Raw genomic sequence first — 21,769 nt, forward strand, 5'->3', positions numbered from 1 at the left:
CCTACTCTTCTCCATTTGCACACACTGTACATAGATTTTTCTATTTTTCTTTTCATTTGTGTTATTGACTGTACGTTTGTTTATGTGTAACTCTGTGGTGTTGTTTTTGCCGCACTGCTTTGCTTTATCTTGGCCAGGTCGCAGTTGTAAATGAGAACTTGTTCTCAACTGGCCTACCTGGTTAAATAAAGGTGAAATTATATATTTTTTTTAATATAGTGCACTACATTTGACCAGAGCCCTAAGCACGACATGGGGAATAGGGTGCCAATCAGGACGCGGACAATGTCAACATATTTAAACAATTTGATTTATTTAACCTTTAACCTATTTAACTAGGCAAGTCAGTTAAGAACAAATTCTGATTTACAATGACGGCCTACCTCGGCCAAACCCGGATGACGCGGGGCCAACTGTGCGCCGCCCCGATCAAAGCAGTTGATACTACGTCTATGTATTTTAGTAAATACTTTCTTAACACTTTTTTTTTCCTCTGAAAACTGCATTGCTGGTTAAGGGCTTGTAAGTAAGCGTTTCACTGTAAGGTCTACACCTGTGGTATTCGGCGCATGTGACAAATACGATTTGACTTGATTTTGTGGCTATTTTGAAACAGTACAAAACCAGAGATGCACTTTCATTTCTGAGAGATGACGGCCCCTTTGTTTCCAATATGCTTAATTGAAACCATAAAGCCTAAGCAAACGACAATTACCTTTAATTGCTTAGATATCTCGACTCAGTTTGTGTGTGAATGCACATCCTATTCTCCCTGTATGGTTTAGAAATGACGAGGCAGCTTTTTCATGGTAAATAGAAAGGGCTGTGGCTTTCACGTCTTGATTATTTCACAACTTTAAATTGAGTTCATTCAACAACTTCAGTCAAGAACTTGACCTTTTCCAAACCCATTTTGAATTACTCACTCAGTGGTAATGGGGATGTGTCATCATGATGGTTGTGACATTTCGGACAGATTTGTCACAGGAAACTGTATTACAGGAAAGGCAATTGTGTCGTTCCATTTGATTTCAATCACTTTTTAAATTTATTTTATTCTTTTTTTTACCCCTTTTTCTCCCCAATTTTGTGGTATTCAATTGATAGTTACAGTCTTGTCCCATTGCTGCAACCCCCGTACGACTCAGGAGAGGCTAAGGTCGAGAGCTGTAGGTCCTCCGAGACACGATCCAGCCAAGCCGCACTGCTTCTTGACACAATGCCCACTTAACCCGGAAGCCAGCCATTTCCTCAGGCCAGGCATTGGAGGAAACACCGTACACCTGGCGACCGTGTCAGTGTCCATAGGAGTCGCTAGAGCGCGATGGGACAAGGACATCCCGGCGCTGTGCCAATTGTTCACCGCCCCGTGGGTTTCCCGGTCGCGGCCGGCTGCGGATCTCTAGTGGCACATCTAGCACTGCGATGCAGTGCCTTAGACCACTGCGCCACTCGGGAGGCCCTTCAATCACTTTTTAACCACACCCCTTTTGATTTGAGCAAAACTGACCATACATATTTGGTCCTGAATGCCCAATTTTTTTTGTATTTTACCCCCCTTTTCTCCCCAATTTCGATCTTGTCTCATCGCTGCAACTCTCCAACGGGCACGGGAGAAGCGAAGGTGGAGTCATGCGTCCTCCGGAACATGACCTGCCTAACTGCTCTCCTTAACACCTGCCAGATTAACCCGGAAGCCAGCCGCACCGCATGTGTCGGAGGAAACACAGTTAAACTGGCGACCGGGGTCAGCCTGCAGAAGGAGTTCCACAAGGAGTTGCTAGAGCTCGATGACCCAAGTAAAGTAAAGCCCCCCCAGCCAAACCCTCCCCTAACCTGGACGACGCTGGGCCAATTGAGATGAAAAGCCGACATGTCTTGAGTCAAGACATGTAGGCTTTTCATTTTTTTGTAAAAAAAATTATACAAACATAATTCCACTTTGATATTATAGAGTAGGCCAGTGACAACATCTCAATTTTAAATTCAGGCAGTAACACAGCAAAATGTGGAAAAAGTCAAGTGGTGTGAATACTTTCTGAAGGCATTGTACAGTATATGCAAGTCTAAATAAGTTCAGTAGTAAATAATAGTGTTTGACATGATCTTTGAATGACTACCTCATCTCTGTACCCCATCCATACAATTATCTGTAAGGTCCCCCAGTCGAGCAGTGAATTTCAAACACAGGTTTTCCAATGCAACACAAAAAGGGCACCTAGGTGTAGGTGGGTGAAATAAGCACATTGAATATTTTTTATTTAACCTTTATTTAACCAGTGAAGTCAACAGTTTTTTTAGATTTAGCTAATTCAATTACTTCACCAATCAGTGCGGATAGAGCAGGCAAGCTATTTGTTTACATGCGTGGTGGACAGACAAGTGTAGCCTATGGCACAAGATGAGAGTGAAAATTTGCAGGTAGGGAAAGTGAGAGAGAGGGTTGAGGAGGAGGCTTGAAGCACTGGGCATCTTATTATGACATGCATTAAATGAATTAGTTCCACAGAATTATTCCTAGGAGGAACGGCTTCTATGGAGGAACGTTTAATATCCTTTGAGCTAGCTAGCAAACAAGCTTCTGTGTGCAGAGTGGCACCAGAATTAAAAACACATCTTACCTTTTTTGTAGTTAATAAATCCTACGTGAAACATGATAACTATACATATAGTATTATAAACACAGCATGCAACAATTTCAAAGATTTTACTGAGTTACAGTTCATCTAAGGAAATCAGTCAATTTAAATAAATAAATTAGGCCATAATCTATGGATTCCACATGACTTGTAATACAGATATGCATCTGTTGGTCACAGATACCTTAAAAAAATGTAGGGGTGTGGATCAGCTTGGGAGCTTTAACAATGTGCGGGCTTCTTCGTTCGTTACTAGGAGCGTGGATCAGAACACCAGTCAGTATCTGGCATGACCACAATTTGCCTCATGCAGCCCAACACATCTCCTTCGCATAGAGTTAATCAGGCTGTTGATTGTGGCCTGTGGAATGTTGTCCCATTCAATGGCTGTGTGAAGTTTCTGGATATTGGCAGGAACTGCAACACTTTGTCATACACGTTGGCCCAGAGCATCCCAAACATGCTCAATTGGTGACATGTCTGGTGAGTATGCAGGCCATGGAAAAACTGGGACATTTTCAGCTCCCAGGAATTGTGTACACATCCTTGCGACATGGGGCCATGCATTATCATGCTGAAACATGAGGTGATGGCGGCAGATGAATGGCACGACACTGGGCCTCAGGATCTCCTCATGGTATCTCTGTGCATTCAAATAGCCATCGATAAAATGCAATTGTGTTCTATGTCTGTAGCTTATACCTGCCCATACCATAACCCCACCGCCACCATGGGGCACTCTGTTCACAACATTGACATCAGAAAACTGCTCGCCCACACAACGCCATACACGTGGTCTCCGGTTGCGAGGCCGGTTGGACGTACTGCCATATTCTCTAAAACGATGTTGGAGTCAACTTATGGTAGAGAAATTAGCATTAAACAGCTCTGGTTGACATTCTTTCAGTCAACATGGCAATTGCACGCTCCCTCTAAACTTGAGACATCTGTGGCATTTTGTTGTGTGTCAAAACTGCTAATTTTGGAGTGGCCTTTTATTGTCCCCAGCACAATGTGCACCTGTGTAATGATCATGCTGTTTAATCAGCTTCTTGATATGCCACACCTGTCAGGTGGATGGATTATCTTGGAAAAAGATCAATTCTCACTAACAGGGATGTAAACATATTTGTACAAAACATTTTAGAGAAATAGGCTTTTGGGCGTATGTAGTTTTTTGTTTTTTTTATCTCATGAAACATTGGACCAACACTTTACATGTTGTGTTTATATTTTTGTTCAGTGTAGCATTGAAAAAGTTAATCCATATTTCTCTAGCTAATTAAAAACTCTCTCCATATCTTCTGAATCAAGCTGAATCAAGCTGTATTGACTGCATGTCAGTACTGTAGCCTGTGCTATGGAGGGGGAGGGGCAGGTAGCCTAAACACGCACAGGCAAAGATGTTCAGCTTGCAGGCAGACACTGGAAGTTTCTGAGTGACAAAGTGAGGGCTTTGCATAGGAGCTTTGTTGCGTTTTGTCCGTCGGACTGCCAGATGGTGAAGCGTGATTCATCACTCCAGAGAATGCATTTCCACTGCTCCAGAGTCCAATGGTGGCGAGCTTTACACCACTCTAGCTGACGCTTGGCATTGTGCATGGTGATCTTAGGCTTCAGTGCTGCTGCTCAGCCATGGAAACCCATTTCATAAATCTCCCAACTAACAGTTATTGTGCTGACGTTGCATTCAGAGGCAGTTTGGCACTCGGTACTGAGTGTTGCAACCGAGGACAGACAATTTTTAAGCGCTACGTGCTTCAGCACTCGGCGGTCCCGTTCTGTGAGCTTGTGTGGCCTACCACTTTGCGGCTGAACAGTTGTTGCATCTAGACTTTTCCACTTAAGTGATAATGCCAGAGAAGCTGGTGTTTGGAGGATATATTGCACAATATATCCTCCAAACACCGGCTTCGAGGGCATTATCACTTTTATACAACGGGGGTTACCAACATATTCAAATAATGATTTACATATTTTCATTCAACTTTATTTTGATAAATTTATTCATACTATTTCATCCTTCCCCAAGATACAGTCCCGACACAAATCTAAGGTTGCTACCAAAGCCGGCTGGTTGTTCGTTCTATCGGTTCGGTTGCTAGAGACGCAACCCAGTTGTTAAGTCTTTTTGTTCTGTATCTATGGACGCGACCGAGTTGTTTGTTCTAAGTGTTCTATTGCCATACTGGCAACATTCTTATCCCTTGCATGCTAGCTAGCCAACTACGGATAATCATGACTGTAATCATGACTACAGTCATGTCAAACAGTGCAGCCAGAATAACAACAAAGTAGCTGCATTTGCATTTGTTTAAGCTGTTTTATAGTGAAATGTATTTTTAACATCCACAACAATAAGCTAATGATGCACAATTTTACCTGGCATAGAAAATGTGCTCTCCCTTCAGGACACTGTTGTTCAGAGGAGCTAGCTAACACAATCTCTTCAAACTGAAGCTGGAAAGACTGCAAACTACCGTAAATTCCGGACTATAAGCCGCAACGTTTTTCCCAGGCTTTGAATCTCGCGGCTTAAACAATGACGCGGCTAATATATGCATTTTCCCGCTTTCAATTTTTTTTCTCCAAAAAAACACATTCTGTGACGTGCTCAGGTTTTTGGCGGCATGAAGCTTTCATTAGACCTATGAAATTGCCGAACGGGTTAAGGTCAAACAACTTTTTTGTTTACTGTTTAGATTAAATCGAGCGCTCTCAAACTTCATCATTCTGATTACGGTAGTCATTTTGTCACCCTCATCATGGCAAAGACACGGAGAAATGCATATGATGCAGCTTTCAAGTTCAAGGCGATTGATCTGGCTGTTGGAAAAGGAAATAGAGCTGCTGCACGGGAGCTTGGTCTTAATGAGTCGATGATAAGACGGAAACAGCAGCGTGAGGAATTGACTCAGTGCAAAAAGACAACTGAAGCTTACTGCTAATTATTATTTTTTTGTTACAAGCCATGTTTCGTTAAAGCCTATTTATTTTTGTTACAAGCCGTGTTTCGTTAAAGCCTATTTATTTTTGTTACAAGCCGTGTTTCGTTAAAGCCTGTGTAAAGTTCATTTGTTTCAATGTACCAGTAGGCACCTGCGGCTTATAGACATGTGCGGCTTATTTATGTTCAAAATAATATATTTTTTAAATTCAGTGGGTGCGGCTTATATTCAGGTGCGCTTAATAGTCCGGAAATTACAGATGCATTTCATTTTACCTGTTTGCTATTGATATTTCTTGGTATATTCTTTGTATAAAAATGATGCTGATTCATGATTTCCAATGGCTGAGAAAAGCTGCCTGCCTGTCTGTTACATCCCGAGTCCCGACACGTTCATTACTATGCGACAGCTGGAGATAGAATTTGAATATTGTAACAATGTTGCAAATGTCAGAGAGACAGACAGCAAGGTCTATACAAATCTCTGCTGTTGAAAACAACTAAATGTTAGTCCAAAATAAATGTGAGATAATGTCTACGTGCTTTTTATAGTGGAGATCAAGTTTATAAATTGCCTAGCTGGGCTGATGAGACAGTGGATTGCGCAGTCAGATGGAACAGAGTAAATAGCCATTTTAATGTCTTATATTTAGCAGATGGTAACTCGTGGAATAGACACCGGCTGGAATGCGGTTTTAACCAATCAGCATCCAGGATTAGACCCAACCGTTGTACAATTCACAATCACAGCACTTACAGTTGACCGGGACAGCTCTAGCAGGGCAGAAATTTGACGAACTGACTTGTTGGAAAGGTGGCATCCAATGACGGTGCCACCTTGAAAGTCACTGTGCACTTCAGTAAGGCCATTCTACTACCAATGTGTCCTCGATTTTATACACCTGTCATCTACAGGTGTGGCTGAAATAGCTGAATCCACTAATTTGAAGAGGTGTCCACATACTTTTGTATATATAGTGTATCTGCAACAAAATAATTTGTTGGAAAATATGCATATTTTTTTATGCTGATTTTAGATATTAACATGAAAATATGTTGCCAATTGGATGGAAACCTAGCTTGAAATGTCTATGATAATGTTTTAAATGTATTCAAATTGTAAAGTACTTTTGTCTGTAACGTATTTTCCGGTATGTGTCAGATCGCAGGAAGACTAGCTGTCTCCATTGACGTTGGCTAATGGGGATCCTAATAAAAATCATAAATCATAAAAAGTGGTGGTGAGAAGACCAAGGAAAGACGAATGGCGATATAACCCTTGATACATGACTTTTTCTTAGGGTTAGGCTATTAGCTTCAGACTCCCAGCCATGACATAGCCTAGTAAAGCCAGAGGGTTCTTTGATAGCATGACCCTGCGAGGATTAGCAAGTTAGCGTTGTGTTATCGTGTTAACGTGTTGTTAGCGCTGGTGGCCGTGGCTGTTCTTTTACCCCAGCCTGTGGCGTAGCTAAGCGCGCTAAGCCTCGCGCCCCACCGAGAGGTCACCCATATGGTGCTCAGGGACACAGATGGCTTCTGGTGTAATACATGGTAACACACGGTAAACACACCAGGGACCAATCTGGACGTGTGTGTGTGTGTGTGTGTGTGTGTGTGTGTGTGCGCGTGCGTGCGTGTGTGCGTGCGTGTCAGACAGGAGTGTGTTTACGGGACAGTGGACTGGTCTGCTGGCTTAACCTATTTACTCCTGGGAGGAACCTGTGTGTGATTTTCCGTGTTGACTTGACCCAGTAGGAGGATAATAACCAGCGCACGTGCATCAATTGCAATAAGCATTAGTGACTCTCCTTCAATATATATTACAGTATACAGAGTTCTTGGCTTGTTAGCACACGATTTTTGGTACGTTTGTCTAATCACAACATTGTGTGCAAAGTCATAGATGGTCATGTCAGTCTGTGTTGTATGTTTTTTAAATGTAACCTTTATTTAACTAGGCAAGTCGGTTAAGAACAAATTCTTATTTACAATGACGGCCTACCCCGGCCAAACCCTCCCTTAACCCGGACAATGCTGGGTCAATTGTGCGCCGCCCAATGGGACTCCCGATCACGACTGGTGTTGATACAGCCCGGGATCGAACCCGCATCTGTGATGACGCCTCTAGCACTGCGATGCAGTGCCTTAGACCGCTGCGCCACTCAGGATAAATGCCGCATTGCTGTAATTTTCCAGTTAGCTTTTAAACTCTCATAGACTAGCTCTCATGTCTCAGCTACCGTTTGGGTGCAAATCGTTACTTATATTCTGAGTTCACCATCACTGGCAACGTTAAATGGAACGGAAAAAAGAGAAAGAAAAAACACCTTGCCTGACCATGTTTACAATTTTCCAGTAAATGTAGATCCTATTGATTCAGTCAATCTGATCAGAGCACTGGCTTATCTTACTTCCACACTCCCCTCTAAGTCCCTTGAGCTCCACACACCGATAGCATCTCCTCCATTCTGACTCACTATCATCTCATTCTCCTCATTCATTGGTTCCGATTCACTGGGCCTATGAGCAGAGGCCGCTCTGTTGCTTTCAGAACAATCCTTAGGTTGAGTCCCAAATGGAACCCCCATGGGCCCTGGTCAAAAGTAGGGCACTATATAGGGAATAGGGGTTCTGGTCAAAGTAATGCACTTTATAGAAAACAGGGTGGCATTTGTGACGCACACTCAGTCTGACCCCCTGCCTGCCCAAGAAGCAGTAAGCTGAGGAAATGGGGTTGCCTGTTTTATTACAAAAGGACTCCTTCCAGCACCAACTGGGAAGACTGACTTCAGAGAGCCCGTTTGGTGTTGAGACACAGAGGTACGTTGTTTCAGTGAGGCACTCTTTATCCCGGGCCGGAGGCAGCACCACTCAGGCAAGCTGCTCAATGATTTATCGCAGCTGAAAGCGCCGGAGATGAGGAAGGGAAGCGAGAATCACCACACACTGATGAATTAGTTCATATTAGCCACAAAGCGCCACCTCGTAGTAACGGCTTAAGTGCCCAGGCCCCCTTTTACATAATGAATGGGTGGGAATGAGACTAGATATTTTCTGTTGGTTTAGAAGAACAGGAGCTCTCCTGGTGGCTGGTGAACTCTCTCACCCCCCCACACACACTCTGTGTAATCTCAATGTTTAAGAAACGAGTGTGGGTGTGTGTGTGTCAGTTGTCTATGCCTAGTCATACTGTCAGTTCCTCACTTGTGCCTAAACCCATATTCACTCTGTGACGTGTGTGTGAGACGTGTGTGTGTGTGTGTGTGTGTGTGTGTGTGTGTGTGTGTGTGTGTGTGTGTGTGTGTGTGTGTGTGTTTATGCGTGTGTGTGTGCGTCAGTGTAGAGCAGGGATCTGGCTGGTTGAAAGTTATGAGAACTGGAAGTTTGAAAGTTTGTGTGTGTGTTTTCAAGAGCAGGGAGCTGGCCGGGTATCAGAACTAGCAGGTTGAAAGTGTGTGTGTTGTGCATGGAGGCTAACCTCCCACCAGCACCCACGTCATCACTCTGCAGTCAGGTCCATCTCTAGCAATGCGAGACATATGGAGCTGGCCATACACAAGAAAACCATTTCAACCATGAGTGTTGGCAGGCATGCAGATACCTAACTATCATATGCATGCGCATATTCACACTACATCACCAAAACACAACTCGATATTCCATCTGACTAGTTATCTAACTGAGTGTTAGAGTGGCTGTTAATTGCTGTGCATATTATTCGGGCGAACTTTTAATAATGTGATCCTATACACAACACAGTTCCATTCACAACAACACATCATTTGGTCTAGGATCTATAGGCTAGCCACATGATGAATGCAATAACAATCATCCCTGAACTGAAGAACTACTGCGATACAGTGGAAATTAGGATTCCACTCTTTATGTCTAAATGAACTGACATGGCATTGTGACTTCTCTTCTCCCCAGGAGGCAGACACAGATGACAACCAGGGCACCCTGGACTTCGAGGAGTTCTGCTCCTTCTACAAGATGATGTCGACGCGCCGCGATCTCTACTTGCTCATGCTCACCTACAGCAACCACAAGGACCACCTGGACAGCATCGACCTGACCCGCTTCCTGGAGGTGGAGCAGAAGGTATGCAGGAGCAGAGTTGAAGCGTATGCAGGCAGGCTGGTAGGCAGATAGGCACATAGATGCACACGCATGCTGGCTCACACATCCGTACACGGATGCACACACAGGTGCAAGCATGCAGGCACGCTGGCATCTACACACGGAGGTACTCACACGGAGGTACTCACACACATACACACACACACTGCACTTCCCCAGATTAAAAGGGTATCTATCTATGGGACATGGTTTGGGTTAACTTTTATTTTGTTGGGCCCCTTTAAAGGCCAGTGCAGTCAAACCTCTGTTTTTCCTGTGTTTTGTATCTTATTGTACAACAGCTGATGTAACTAACAGTGTAAAAGTGTAAACATTTTTTATCAGTGTTATTTCCTGATAGTTGCTGGTTGGAAATACAATCTTTACAGGACCTTCTAATCAGCAGGTTTGCACGGGCTGGAGTTTCAGTTTACCATGGTGACATCACCATGCGGTAAATTGGTTAATAGACCAATAACAAAGAGAGTTCCAAACCTCTCTGCCAATAACAGCTAGTTTTCAGTTTTCCCCTCCCCACTCAGACCACTCCAAGAGACCCCTAACAAAATGATTTACTTAAAAAAATTTTTTTGCTAAACTGCAATTTTTGCCAATTTGAATGGAAATCTGTTACAGTAAGGTAATTAATTGTTACCCAGAAATGATTTGATATTGATATAAAAATGGCTGCATTGGGCCTTTAAGGCATTTCTGTACAGCCCTTTTTTGTAAGGGCTTGACTGAGGCCAAACATCTGAAGATTTGAGTCTCTATAATGGTTAGGAACATGATCCACTTGTTGGACAATTGTATAGGATATTACTGTTTAATTGCAGTGAAAATCTCAGTTTCACATTCTGACGCTCCGAGCTTTGACAAAGAGGTCTCAACCGTTAAGGGACAGATGGAAATGTACTGGGGGGAGGGGCTGATTCAACTCAAGGTGTTCTAAAAAAGAAATGCAACCCCCTCCCCAATGTTACAAATATTTCCACATGACCCTCCCCTTGTACAGTAAAATAAACGGAACACCCTCCCCCTCATAGAATGAACTCAAAATAATGTTTACGACCACAAATAACAGTAACTGTAGCGACTCTGTGTTTCGAAACATGGATATTGACTTCAGCATGCGTTTGTGGCACAATCGGTGCCACCCAGAGCTATTGGCTAGAAGGTTGTGGGTTTGCCGACCAACACAGATGAGCTCACTCTCTCTGCCTGGTTCATTACACTATGATCAGAGCTGGCTGCAGACGATCAGCTAGGGTGAACTCAGATTTTCAACATTTTGATGCCGTATTTATATTTACATAAAATATATGCAATTCATTTTCCACCCACAGGTTTCTGTGCCAATGCACCACACAACCAATCAACAAAGCATACCGACTTCGAGCAATTCAATATCATGGTTTTGTGTTGACAAAAATAAAATACATCCCTCCCTACCTTAAACTTTTTGTTGTTTTGTAAAAGATGTCTCTTTCCATTCATCAATTGGCCACTGCACAATTTAGATGGATTGATTGATTGATTTTATTTGTCAGTAAAAAAATACATACAGTTGAAGTCGGAAGTTTACATACACCTTAGCCAAATACATTTAAACTCAGTTTTTCACAATTCCTGACATTTAATCCTAGTAAAAATTCCCTGTCTTAGGTCAGTTAGGATCACCCTGTCACGGGCGTCGTAAGGATTGGACCAAGGCGCAGCGGGTAAAGTGCTCATCTTCTTAATTTATTTAAAGAAAACACTTAAACAAAATAAACAAACGACGATAACAGTTCCATAAGGCTCCCAGGCTATACAGAAAATAACCACCCACAAAACATAAGTGAAACAAACACAACTAAATATGGCCTCCAATTAGAGACAACGACAACCAGCTGCCTCTAATTGGAGGTCATTACCAAAACCCCAACATAGAAATAGAAAACTAGATTTAAACATAGAACCTAAACCCAAAAACACCGAAACACACAGAACAAACACCCCTTGCCACGCCCTGACCAAACTACAATGACAAATAACCCTTTTTACTGGTCAGGACGTGACAGTACCCCCCCCCCCCCCCCGAACCCCCCAAAGGTGCAGACCCCGAATGCACCTCAAAAACAAAACCCCCACAAAAACAACCCCAAACTTAAAGGGAGGGAAGGGAGGGTGGCCACCGTCAACGACTGTCCCTGTGCTACACCCTCCCTTCCCAATCCTCCCACTACGGAGGTGGCTGTGGCTCTGGGCATAGCTCCCATTCAGAAAGACTCTGGGCTGCTCGGCATCGCTGGAGACTCCGGGCTGAGGAGCGTTGCTGGAGACTCCTGGCGGAGGAGCATCGCTGCAGACTCCTGGCCGAGGAGCGTCGCTGGAGACTCCTGGCCGAGGAGCGTCGCTGGAGACTCCTGGCCGAGGAGCGTCGCTGGAGACTCCGGGCCGAGGAGCGTCGCTGCAGACTCCGGGCCGAGGAGCGTCGCTGCAGACTCCGGGCCGAGGAGCGTCGCTGCAGACTCCGGGCCGAGGAGCGTCGCTGCAGACTCCGGGCCGAGGAGTCATCACTACTGGTTCCGCGTCATGGATAATCACTGGAGGCTTTGTGCCATGGATAATTACTGGAGGCTCCGGGTCATGGGTTATCACTGGAGGCTTCGTGCCATGGATCATCCCTACAAGCTCCGGTCCATGGATCATCACTGGAGGCTTTGTGCCATGGATTAACACTACAGGCTCCGGGCCATGGATCATCACTGGAGGCTTCATGCCATGGATTATCGCTGGAGATGTCGGACCATTGACCATCATTAGAGGCTTCCTTCGGGGCGCTGGAACTGGTCTCACCGGACTGGGGAGACATACATCGGACCATGTGCTCACAGCAGGCACTGGCCTTACCGGGCTATGGTGGCGCACTGGAGGTAGAGTGCGCGGAGCAGTCACAAGGTACACTGGGTCTTGAAGGCGCACTGGAGGTCTGGAGCGCACGGCCTGCACAACCCATCGTGGCTGGATGGTCACTGTAGCCCGGCACGTGCGGAGTGCTGGCACAGGGCGAACTGGGCTGTGCTGGGGAATGAGGGCTGCCGTGCGAAGAGCAGGCGCAAGGTAAACTGGGCCGAGGAGACGCACTGGAGACCTAAACCGTTGTGCCGGCCCACTTCTTCCTGGCTGCCGGCCAACTCTCGCCCGGCAACGCTGCGGAGCCCTTATTCGCCGCACCGGACTGTGCGTGCATATGGGCGACACCGTGCGCATTTCTGCGTAACAAGGTGCTTGCTTGATCCATCGCTCCCCATAATAAGCACAGGGAGTTGGCTCAAGTCTCCACTCTGACTCTGCCAAACTCCCCGTGTGCCCCCCCGATTTTTTGGGGGGGGTGCCTCTCGGCCTCATGTAGCTCCCTTAATTTTCTCTCCCAGAAACGTCGTTCTGCCTTCCACGTCCATCCTTCTCCTCGGTGCTCCAATCCCCGCTACTTGGTCCTTGTTTGGTGGGTGGTTCTGTTACGGACGTCGTAAGGATTGGACTAAGGTGCAGCGGGTAAAGTGCTCATCTTCTTAATTTATTTAAAGAAAACACTGAAACAAAATAAAGAAACGACGATAACAGTTCCATAAGGCTCCCAGGCTATACAGAAAATAACCACCCACAAAACACAAGTGAAACAAACACAACTAAATATAACAACAACCAGCTGCCTCTAATTGGAGGTCATTGCCAAAACCCCAACATAAAAATAGAAAACATAGAACCTAAACCCAAAAACACCGAAACACACAGAACAAACACCCCCTGCCACGCCCTGACCAAACTACAATGACAAATAACCCCTTTTACTGGTCAGGACGTGACACACCGCTTTATTTTAAGAATGTGAAATGTCAGAATAATAGTAGAGAGTGATTTATTTCAGCTTTTATTTCTTTCATCACATTCCCAGTGGGTCAGAAGTTGACATACGCTCAATTAGTATTTGGTAGCATTGCCTTTAAATTGTTTAACTTGGGTCAAACGTTTCGGGTAGCCTTCCACAAGCTTCCCACAATAAGTTGGGTAAATTTTGACCCATTCCTCCTGACAGAGTTTGTGTAACTGAGTCAGGTTTGTAGTCACTCGTGCAGCAAAGGACCCCCACAACATGATGCTGCCACCCCCATGCTTCACGGTTGGGATGGTGTTCTTCGGCTTGCAAGCCACCCCCTTTTTCCTCCAAACATAACGATTGTCATTATGGCCAAACAGTTCTATTTCTGTTTCATCAGACCAGAGGACATTTCTCCAAATAGTATGATCTTTGTCCCCATGTGCAGTTGCAAACCGTAGTCTGGCTTTTTTATGGCGGTTTTGGAGCAGTGGCTTCTTCCTTGCTGAGCGGCCTTTCAGGTTATGTCGATATAGGACTCGTTTTACTGTGAATATAGATACTTTTGTACCTGTTTCCTCCAGCATCTTCACAAGGTCCTTTGCTGTTGTTTTTGCACCAAAGTACATTCATCTCCAGGAGACAGAACGTGTCTCCTTCCTGAGCGGTATGACCGCTGCGTGGTCCCATGGTGTTTATACTTGCGTACTATTGTTTGTACAGATGAACGTGGTACCTTCAGGCATTTGGAAATTGCTCCCAAGGATGAACCAGACTTGTGGTGGCCTACAATTGTTTTTCTGAGGTCTTGGCTGATTTCTTTTGATTTTCCCATGATGTCAAGCAAAGAGACACTGGGTTTGAAGGTAGGCCTTGAAATACATCCACAGGTACACCTCCAATTGACTCAAATGATGTAATTTAGCCTATCAGAAGCTTCTAAAGCCATGACATCATTTTCTGGAATTTTCAAAGCTGTTTAAAGGCACAGTCAACTTAGTGTATGTGAACTTCTGACCCACTGGAATTGTGATACAGTGAATTATAAGTGAAATAATCTGTCTGTAAATAACTGTTGGAAAAATGACTTGTGTCATGCAGAAAGTAGATGTCCTATCCGACTTACCAAAACCACAGTTTTTTAACAATACATTTGTTGAGTGGTTGAAAAACGAGTTTTAATGACTCCAACCTAAGTGGATGTAAACTTCCGACTTCAACTGCATATACACAAAGTTTTTTAAAAGTGACTGGGATTACACAATAAAGTCAGGGACTTATTTCCATTGTGGTTCTTATTTTTTACATACATACATATACAATTACATAGATACAGACACATTACAGAGATGAGTATGAGGGAGTGTTTTAGTACAATTCTTACAAGCTTGTTTAGCTGGTAGCTTATTGTTTAGATGTTTGGGGCTGCTGGTGAACCATGAGGTTCAGGCATAATCAAAGTGACACACTGGACTAGCGCACTAGCTAGCTTTACACACAATTGGTGACAGATTTTCATGAGAATATTCAAAAATCTTCATTAAAAACAATATGTAATTTTAGAGTTTTCTTTGAGAAATTTATCGGGCATTCAGGTCCAACCTGGCGCAGCCAGCGCCATCAATAAACCAGGGATATTGGCCAAATGAGCCACATTTACGTCTCCTTAAAAACAGCCTATAACAAACTACAAAAACACTATTCCTTGTGTTTCAAAGTGTAGCCTATGCAAAACTGTATAGCCTATTTTTTTTATTGGTTTTTAGGCACTTTCCTAAAACAACAATTGTCCACCTCACGGTTCAGCTGTCAGAGATTTGAACATGTATCAGGATGTTGCATGCATAGGCCTATAGGCTTAGGTGTCCACTGTATGATATAAACATTTTTATAAATATATAGAGCCTAAATAAAGGAAGGGAAGATTAGGCATAACCCCAGTGAGTTAGAGATATGCGGTGGCATGCTACGACACCGACATGTGTTTCTTTATGTCAGATGGCTACTGCGTCTGCTATACAGACATAGCCGTACAAAAGAAAGAAAATGAACAAATTAGCCATCAGAATATTTTGTATAAAGAGGAGCATTATATTGTTCGATTATAGGAGTAACTCTGGTAGGCCTGAAACAGACTTCCTCAGCTCAAGTTCAGCTGTCGGAGTCAGTTGGAGCACCGGGGCACACTGCCTTCATATCATAGGCCTGCAGTAACTAAAGCTTAATTATAGCCACACCATACCAAACCTTCACAAAATATTATTAGGGTAATATCAAAAGTAAGTCAAGCCATTTGTTTTTTTTTGAAAATACGAGCAGAAGAGCAAATGTAAACCAGGGAAAAAACACACTACCCTCCCCAAAGCAAAATAAAAAGTTTGACAACCCTCCCATATTATGCCCCCCCCCCCCCCCCCAGTAAATGTATATCTGTCCCTAGCTGGATAGAAGAGACAATTGATGGGAAAACACCACAATCACTATTGTATACATGCATCCCATTTGGAATGCTTATCAAAATTCTCATTCTAAGTGTTGTGTTTCGTGGCAATATTGTATCAGAGCCAATATAGCCTTATCTACAGTATAGAATGCTCAGCTAACCAATGGGGAAAGCTCCTGCTACAGCAAGTTAGAGGTTTTTTGATGACAACACTTAGCCCACTAGCTAACTAAATGGGGATGTACTGTAGCTTCCCCCGTGAGTCACCCCGTAGAGACTGCGCTAGGTGACAGACAGTCGTTTAATGGATTTGCCATTGGGTTCTGAAGCAAATGCTTAATAGTGCTTAAGTGCAGACACAGGCCCCTACAAGGCTATTAGAATTAGCAGTATCACTTCAAATGAACTTCTAAAGGCTTCAGGGGATAAAATGTAATATGGTTCTGCTGTGAAAAAGACAGAAAAAAAGAAAAGGAGCTGTAATTAGGAAATTGGATCCAACCTGTCGTATTTTTGGGGCACGGAATTGGATGTTCCACTACTCCCTACTTCGTTGGGAAGCATCGAGGCGGTTTTTGCGAGGTGATTTATTTGAAATGGGGTCAGGATGCAGCTGGGCTGTCTCTAGCTCTTCTCTCCTCTCTCTGCTGGCATCATTAGCTACAGCCTCCTCTCAGTTTCTCATTTTAACTGTGTTTACTAGCTCTCTCTTGCTGTGTGTGTGTGTGTGTTTCAAGTTTTGTTAGTCGTATGTACTGGATACACATGGTATCAGTGGTGGTCAGTGCCGTTTAAGATGAGGGAGGCCATTGGATGACTGGAGCGTGGATATTTTTATTTGATGACTGTCATTCATATTCTATTCACCATGTTCAATGTAACATCGATAGGTTTAGGCTACTACATGATACTCTAATTGTCCCTATACCCATCATGAGGTCGCTACAACCGAGCCTATGGATAAAAGATTACTACATGTGTACCTACACGCTGAAGAAGGCTGTAAAGCCGAAACATCTGTGTACGCTATCCTTGATGAAGTAGGCCTTGTGCGACATCTTTTTAAATGCGAACCGTTACACTTACTGGTTTGTCCTTCTCTACAATGCAACAACAATGAGAAATAATAAAATAATATGAATATAAAGTAAATGGCTCAATAAAATGGAATCATTTTTTGCATATGTATAATACAGGAAGGCACAATTTATAGTCCAATATGTGTTTTGAGGAATGGGGGGATTGGGGGAAAGTTTAAATTGTGCAGTATTTAGCAATCATAATAAGAGTGTGTGTGTGTGTGTGTGTGTGTGTGTGTGTGTGTGTGTGTGTGTGTGTGTGTGTGTGTGTGTGTGTGTGTGTGTGTGAATGAGTGTATATCTGTGTGCATGTGTGAGTATGTGCGGCGAGTCAGTGCAGGTAGTCAGTCCAGTTCAAGTTTTCAGCAGTCTGATGGCTTGTAGATACCAACAGTCTCAGAGACAGTTTCTATCAGATCTCATGCTCTGATACGGTCAGCCCGACGGTAAGGGAGTGAACAGCTTGTAGCTGGATTGTATGGGTTCGTTGATGATGCTGCGGGCCTTCATCAGGCACCATTTTGTGTGTGTGGTGTATATTAACTCTCCCATCTCTGCCTCAATACCATTGCCCAAAATGTGTCCACTCTACACACTCGTAAGCCAAACCCATTTATCCACATTTACCCACGTATTAAAAATCCCCTGAACCTCTCATGACGAGGCATTGGGTATTGGAGCAAAACCACAGTCAGTAAGCAGTTTGATGTCAAATCCCTCATGTTTGAGAGTGAGCAGTTGAAAGTGTCACAACAGAAGGGAGAATTAGCATTTTTTGCTGGCTAGCTTCTCATTCTGTGGTCGAAATCCTGTTTACCCCTTCAACAAGTAGACCAAGCCACTTAGCCAAAGCCTCTCTCTCCCGGTGCTAAGCGCTAACCACAAACATATTGGCCTAGTAGTGTGCAGCCCTGTACTGGGGAAAAAAACTGGCACTGAGACGGTCTGTTTCTTCAACAACTTCCCCCACCCATTTTGGAACGGCCTTGACGATGATCAACATGGATGGGAATCTGATCGACCAGTCAGCCGGTTTAAAAGGGCCAGCTGTTGGGCGGACAATCGGATTCCAGCACAGGGATGGGGGGCAGAAGCCGCATGTGAGGACATCTCCTAATTGGATTAACAGAACTTCTCCAACCCTCCCAATGTTTACTGTTATGGAGGGGGGATTTGAGGAGACGTAGTTAATTATGGGTACTGTAGTCAATCTGCGTTTCTTACTGTTTGCTTATGTGTTTTTGTTTTTGTCTTTTTCCGTTTTGTAGATGACCAAGGTGACCAAAGACCATTGCCTTGAGATTGTGAACAAATTTGAGCCCTGCTCCGAGAACCAGAAGCAGGGAGTTCTGGGCATTGATGGTAAGAGCTCTCTTATTGGTCCCCTTTTTGATTGCCCTTTTATCAGTCAAATGTTGAATGTCTCACCATGCTCTGAAATTGAGCTTTTCTGACAGCCTATTCATATAGACTCCCTGAAAACCCCCCAGTGATTATACAAAAACATATTTATTGTTAATCTCTAGAAAATCCAAATAGTTTAGAAGTATTATATAAAAAAAATGGATGCATGAAATGTTGGCTTGTATCATTGATTTTCTTTGTTGATCTGTCCCTAAACCAACAGACATACTCTGAGCATTGTCTGAACTTGTCATTTTAGTGAGCGAATACTTAACATTTGTGTACTGTCAGTTTAAATACAACATCTACAGACCACATTCATGTGTCTGTATCTCTATCATATGAACATGTCATCATCTGTCTCTATTCAGAATACATCTACAATATTGATAGTTTATATGCCCAAAGGAAATCCCTCTAGGAACTCACCATGGTCAAACCACCCCGAGATCCACTTTCATGTTCAACACCTCAATCCCACCCGTCTACAACATGTCTCCAACACATCATGATTGATGGCTCCCATTTGGTCCTCTTCAGGGTTGCATTCACTAGGCACCAAAGGAACAAACATTGACTGAAACAGGGAGGGGACTACCTGGACTTGTCCAATAAGGAATATTCATTTTCATTTTCAGTTGCAAAATGTTGTAAAAAAAATTCTGTTTGTGTGTGACCCAGGTTTCACCAGCTACATGCGCAGCCCGGCGGGTGACATCTTCAACCCGGAGCACTACGAGGTGACCCAAGACATGTCGCAGCCGCTCTGCAACTACTTCATCGCCTCCTCCCACAACACCTACCTGATGGGCGACCAGCTCATGTCCCAGTCCCGCGTCGACATGTACGCCTGGGTGCTGCAGGCCGGCTGCCGCTGCGTGGAGGGTCGGTGAAAGACGCCGTTCTCTCCATCATGAGCACACACACAGACACACAAACATTTACATTTTAGTCATTTAGCAGACGCTCTTATCCAGAGCGACTTACAGTAGTGAATGCATACATTTCATTTTTTTTACATTTTTTTATCCGTACTGGTCTCCCGTGGGAATCGAACCCACAACCCTGGCGTTGCAAACACCATGCTCTACCAACTGAGCCACACGGGCCATTTGTGTGTAAAGAAGCACATGCAAGCAAACACATGCACCCAAATACATGTTTGCAAGAAAGCATGTACCCGTGCACATATACACACACAGGTTACATACAGTGTTACAAATATTCGCTCTGTCTATCATCACAGTCAGTGACTCTAATGGGTCCCTAGTAAGTATAAGAGCATGGTTAAAGTAATAACCCGGGGCTATTAACTGGCTTTGAGTGCCCTTCCCTTCTCACGGTCGCTCCTCTCATTCACCCCTTTGTTTTTATTCCCCTCCACTGAAGTGGACTGCTGGGACGGGCAGGACGGAGAGCCCGTCGTTCACCATGGCTACACGCTCACCTCCAAGATCCTCTTCAAAGACGTCATCGAGACCATCAACAAGTACGCCTTTTTGAAAAACGAGTAAGTGTTTCGCTGCTTTGAATTTCATCTCTTTCTCTCATCTCCTTTTGTCCACAGATACATCAGCTAGTTTCCCAGGTTTCAACACCCTGACAGAAAGTGGGACTTTTATGGCACATGGAAAATGAGGTTCTGAGACATTCGCTCGCACATAATCTCAATTCACAACTCTCTTTTATGCCATGCCGTTCATCCCGAGCCTATATAGGAGAATGCGTGGGCATGAGACGTTGAATTCAATTGCCGTCAGTATGGTGTTTCATGAGATAGGGGTCTGATGAGAGCTTTTTGTCATGCACGCAATAGCGAGCCTAACAACATTGTGCGTTTATGCTAATGGTTTCAGTATGACATTCAGATGTAGTCTACTTTACCGTAGGGTATGTAATGCATTAGATACACCAATGAACAAGGCTCATGGTAAAAACATTTTTTTTTATTGAATTATTATAGTCATTTATAAATCACAAACTATTAAAGATAATTATCTCCTAATATTCCTAATACAAATAGGTGGTTCTCAGTGACTCAGTCTCTTTCATTTAGATGTTTTTCTTGAACAAAGGAAGCATACAAATTGATGCTCCGCTAGAATGAAATCTATCATAGACTACACAACGAGTCCCTGGGATCATAGTTGAAAAGCACTGCTCGACGATGCAGTGTATTGTTTTGAGTAGTGCCCATAGCAATGATTTTGAGGACAGAACAGGGAACGTCGGCGACCATCATGTCTTGGGTTATGATGGGCTGTGTTGTGTGCCTTAGTAGACAGAGAAATGCAGGCTTGACACTCCTACAGGCTTACTGGAACAAGCGAGTGTTTCTACATGACCTGCTTTCACACACACACACACACACACACACACACACACACACACACCTCATCAGAGATGCAGTGCTACTGTAGGCGATAATCCAATCAAGTTGCATGTGAGTCTGCATGCATATTTGTGTGATCTTTAGTGCAAGACTATTTGTAGATAATTGTTTGAACAGCAAGGAATGTATTCAACTTCAGAGAATGTTGTAATTTTCTGAGGCACTTCAAAATCTAATTTCAGAGGGTTGAAGGTGATGACATTGGAATGAAACTCTAGTCACAAATTGAAAACCCATGTCTTTCTCACCAACTGTCTCGTTAGTGATAACCCCGTGCCAAGGCTGTACCATAGATGTCTGACACTATATAGATTGATGGCTTTATCTCTGGCTGTACCCGAGTCTTTGTCCTCAAGTCTCAGACGTTGTGATAACCCATGTCTGTCCCTGTCAGCTACCCAGTGATCCTGTCCATAGAGAACCACTGCAGCGTCCCCCAGCAGAAGAAGATGGCCCAGTACCTGGTGGAGGTGATGGGAGACAAGCTGGACCTCTCAGCCGTCAAGGCAGACGAACAGGGCCACCTGCCCTCCCCAGACACCCTCAAAGGGAAGATCCTCGTCAAGGTAAACACTTTGCAGCCAGTCATAGACCAGGGGTCTTTCCACCCTCGGTCCCAGAAAGGAGATCTACTGGGTGTTCCGGCTTTTTTGTTTCTTCCCAGCAGTAATACACCTGATACAGCGAATCGTGGATCTGCGGACTATTGAAATAGAAGCCTTGGTTGGAACAAATGCCTGCAGGCTTGGACACTAACCCTTGTCACATTACAGAAAGGGAGGAATATTGCCAAAAGCAATACATCATATTAGAAACAAGCAAATTAATTTCTAAAAAGGTGAAGGCGCCTGAGTTCCTTCCTTCTCGCTATATAAATGCAG

At 44.0% G+C, this 21,769-nt stretch overlaps 1 protein-coding gene across 7 annotated transcripts in view; it reads left to right on the forward strand.

The window, feature by feature from the left end:
* LOC115168947 (1-phosphatidylinositol 4,5-bisphosphate phosphodiesterase eta-2) overlaps positions 1-21,769 on the forward strand; it is a 178,744-nt gene that overhangs the window by 113,609 nt on the left and 43,366 nt on the right. For all 7 annotated transcript variants that reach the window (XM_029724498.1, XM_029724497.1, XM_029724502.1 and 4 more), the window contains 5 exons: positions 9,520-9,690; positions 18,361-18,454; positions 19,178-19,381; positions 19,886-20,006; positions 21,283-21,454. In XM_029724498.1, coding sequence (XP_029580358.1) covers positions 9,520-9,690; positions 18,361-18,454; positions 19,178-19,381; positions 19,886-20,006; positions 21,283-21,454 — 762 coding nt within the window. The remainder of the gene's footprint in view (positions 1-9,519; positions 9,691-18,360; positions 18,455-19,177; positions 19,382-19,885; positions 20,007-21,282; positions 21,455-21,769) is intronic.

This window comes from Salmo trutta, chromosome 30, assembly GCF_901001165.1.
Source record: "Salmo trutta chromosome 30, fSalTru1.1, whole genome shotgun sequence".
In the NCBI taxonomy this organism is placed as follows: Eukaryota; Metazoa; Chordata; class Actinopteri; order Salmoniformes; family Salmonidae; genus Salmo; species Salmo trutta.